Source organism: Chiloscyllium plagiosum, chromosome 6 (assembly GCF_004010195.1).
Source record: "Chiloscyllium plagiosum isolate BGI_BamShark_2017 chromosome 6, ASM401019v2, whole genome shotgun sequence".
Lineage (NCBI taxonomy): Eukaryota > Metazoa > Chordata > Chondrichthyes > Orectolobiformes > Hemiscylliidae > Chiloscyllium > Chiloscyllium plagiosum.
Window position 1 is genome coordinate 14,679,221 of NC_057715.1, and position 3,616 is coordinate 14,682,836.

The window sequence follows — 3,616 nt, forward strand, 5'->3', positions numbered from 1 at the left end:
GCATCCAAGTCATTTATGTAAATGACAAAAAGTAGAGGACCCAGCACCGATCCTTGTGGCACTCCACTGGTCACAGGCCTCCAGTCTGAAAAACAACCCTCCACCACCACCCTCTGTCTTCTACCTTTGAGCCAGTTCTGTATCCAAATGGCTAGTTCTCCCTGTATTCCATGAGATCCAACCTTGCTAACCAGTCTCCCATGAGGAACCTTGTCGAACGCCTTACTGAAGTCCATATAGATCACATCTACTGCTCTGCCCACAATCCTCTTTGTTACTTCTTCAATAAACTCAATCAAGTTTGAGAGACATGATTTCCCACGCACAAAGCTATGTTGACTATCCCTAATCAGTCCTTGCCTTTCCAAATACATGTACATGTTCCTCAGGATTCCCTCCAACAACTTGCCCACCACTGAGGTCAGGCTCACCGGTCTATAGTTCCCTGGCTTGTCTTTACCACCCTTCTTAAACAGTGGCACCACGTTTGCCAACCTCCAGTCTTCCAGCACCTCATCTGTGATGTGCAATCAATAAATCTAGGAACACATTTGGTTCAGATTTATGGCATACTTACAGAAACATCGTAGCATCCTGGTGGGGCAACATACGTAACAGTTCCCCTACTTTTAGGTGGAAGCATGATCTTGTGCTTAATAAGAGAATTTTCAAAGACGAATCCATATATATCTCCACCAGTGATGTGACTACCAACCTAAAAACAAAATTAGAGCTCAAAGGATAACCAAATTACCTATGGAATAAGTCAATATAAATTCTAGCTCCCAATAATGAGCTCTCAATAGAAGTCATAGATACTAGTTCTTATTGTCATGGTAAGAAGTCATTAACTATAAACAGTTGAGCCAATATGATTGAAGTCAACAGTCTTAAAAACTTTTGTCAAATCCAATATTTCTTTTAGTTACTGAGAAAGGTATTAAGTGGTTATACTACTGGTATTAGAATAACAGTTTTGAATGAGTTACAAAATACAGTTAAGAAAAATATATTTAGTAAGAGGCAACCTCTGAGAAAATAGATTGGAATTAAATTCCTTTAATGAAAAGGTCTTACTCGCATATTCTTGGAAGGAGTAAATTCCCACTTCAAATCTCTACTTAGTGCATTCACGTTGACACCACGAGGGATGTAAATACTCTGTGTTAGATCATTGATATCCTTCAGAGGTCGCTGGATCCCATCAAAGATGGCTCCCATGATGCCAGGGCCCAGCTCCACAGAAAGTGGCTTCCCTGTACGAAGCACTGGATCTCCAACAGATACACCAGCTATTGGGTGAGTGCTTAGAAAAAACACTGCTAACAACACTTCTGATAAAACAGTTCAGTTTCAATCAAATTCCAAGAATCTTTAAAGGACTATGAACCTGCACTAATTTTTCAAGCCCACACACGAGTACAACTACTTGAACAAGTTATGAAGGAGAGCTGTCACCCCTGAAATAATTTTACAGATTATGTGGCCAACTTCAGTCAGGAGGATACATTTATCTGACCCAGGGTTATTCTGCCTCTAAGTGGTTAGATGGTTGTAATAGAGGAAGGGAATAAAGGAAGTCTCTGGTCATGAAGTGTGGGGACAGGACTAATGAATCAGCCAGTTTTTCTTTCCCTCATTAGTCAATTTCATAACTTTAGAAGAGGAAGGGAACAAGGAGCATGAGACAAAATAACAGGCAACTAAAGGCTTCGAAAATGGTTTCCTTGCCAATGTGATTAATAATGATATATGATGCCACTCTGGAAAGTTACAGGAAAAGCATGTAGTTTCTTTCCTCAAATGGACTAGTCAGGTTGAGTTTGAGCAGATGGACATGAACTGCGGACAAAGTCTTGAGGACCACTTGGTCTTTTTTTAATCACTAGCTCAAGTGTTCAACGCTAGTGTAACTTGTCCTTCAATTACATAATTTCCTTCAAGGTTTATTATATCTAGTCAGCTAAAATAAAAGCAAAATACTCCGATGTTGAAACTGTAAATTAAAAACAAGGCACTGGAGAAATTCACCAGGTCTGTGCAGAGATTAAAAACAACTAGTTAATGTATTGATTCCATTATAGCACTACTTCAGAACGGTCTAGTCAACTGCATACTCAATGGGCATTGAAAACACAGATTTCCTCAGTTCTCAAAAAAAAAACTGTTACACAGAGTACCTTCCTCAAATTCATACGGTCAATCGATGCAGAAAGGATACAGGTTTCTTCATAGACTTGTATTGTTGCCATATCGCCCTCCAAGCGGATAATCTCACCAACCAACTCAGAGTGACCTACACGAACCAGCTCGTACATTGCTGCTCCAGCCATATTGGAAGCAGTGACAACTGGAAGACAGAACAAAGAAATAATAAGTTAATGCATCCTTCATAGCAAGTAACCTTAACAGAACTTTGTAATTGTACAAAACATTGCCCATTTAAATCTCGTAGATAGGGAACATAATTTGCAACAGATTCGCAAAGCATTAAACAAATTTTGATCCTAGCCTTTGAAATTAGGAGGAAGAACCTGATGAGTTGAGAGACATAAAAGGGTACTTTACACACAGTCACTAGACCTTCTATTTTAATATACACTAAATAAAAGTCACGGTCCACAATAAAACTATGATTTCCACACATTAGCAATATTTTATGACATATCTTTTGCTGATACAAAGCAGCATATAGTTTACACATTCCTTTACATCAACCCAGCTGTCTTGTGATTTGGAATTGAATGAAATACTCACCAGGACCAGAGACACCATGGACATATCCAACCATTGTCTCATGGTCCTCATCTCGTATCTTGGGAAGTTTGCTGAAATCCATCTTGATCTGAAATGATTTCATAGTAGATCAGATATTTAGTAGAGAAATATTAAAATTGACAATTGAAGGTATGGTTATCATAAAACTTCCAGATTTATCACTTGGTCAAATTTAAAATTTCCCCCAATGCTGTGGTGGGATTTTAAGTTGCACTCTTTACAGATAGCCTGGTTCTCTGGTTTATGAGCCCAGTGATATTATCAATGCACAGCCCCTCACTAATTTATAACTGACCACAGAAGTAGAGACTTAAGTAAATTCAGCAATCCAGACATACCTTGCCTATGAAATTCTTGGCAGTGAGGCAAGTCTTCCATGAGTCCCCAGCCCTATCCCAAACCCAAGGCTGCAAGTCAGTTTCATATATTTGGGGGGGGGGATATAGAGGAGGCCACATCGGGTACAGAGGATGCAATAGATGATGTGTGTGGAGGTGCAGGTGAATCTGTGGCGGATATGGAAGTTTCCTTTGGGGCCTTGGAGGGACCGACTCCCACAGCTACCTGGACTATACCTCCTCCCACCCTGCCCCTGTAAAAACGCCATCCCACTCTCCCAATTCTTTCGACTCCGCCGCATCTGCTCCCAATAGGACCAGTTCCAAAAACGTACAACCCAGATGGCCTCCTTCTTAGAGGACCGCAATTTTCCCCCCCGACGTGGTCGACGATGCCCTCAACCGCATCTCTTCCACTTCCCGCTCCTCCGCCCTTGAGCCCCCCCTCTCCAACCGCCACCAGGACAGAACCCCACTGGTCCTCATCTACCACCCCACCA

At 41.2% G+C, this 3,616-nt stretch overlaps 1 protein-coding gene across 1 annotated transcript in view; it reads right to left on the bottom strand.

Annotated features, from left to right (window-relative positions):
- The window catches only part of atp6v1ab (ATPase H+ transporting V1 subunit Ab), a 33,754-nt gene that overhangs the window by 17,963 nt on the left and 12,175 nt on the right, over positions 1–3,616 (bottom strand). Inside the window, exons 2-5 of the mRNA XM_043691254.1 lie at positions 2,758–2,845; positions 2,222–2,350; positions 1,078–1,292; positions 578–715 (exon numbers count right to left, since the gene is read on the bottom strand). Of these exons, the coding sequence (XP_043547189.1) occupies positions 578–715; positions 1,078–1,292; positions 2,222–2,350; positions 2,758–2,845 (570 nt within the window). The remainder of the gene's footprint in view (positions 1–577; positions 716–1,077; positions 1,293–2,221; positions 2,351–2,757; positions 2,846–3,616) is intronic.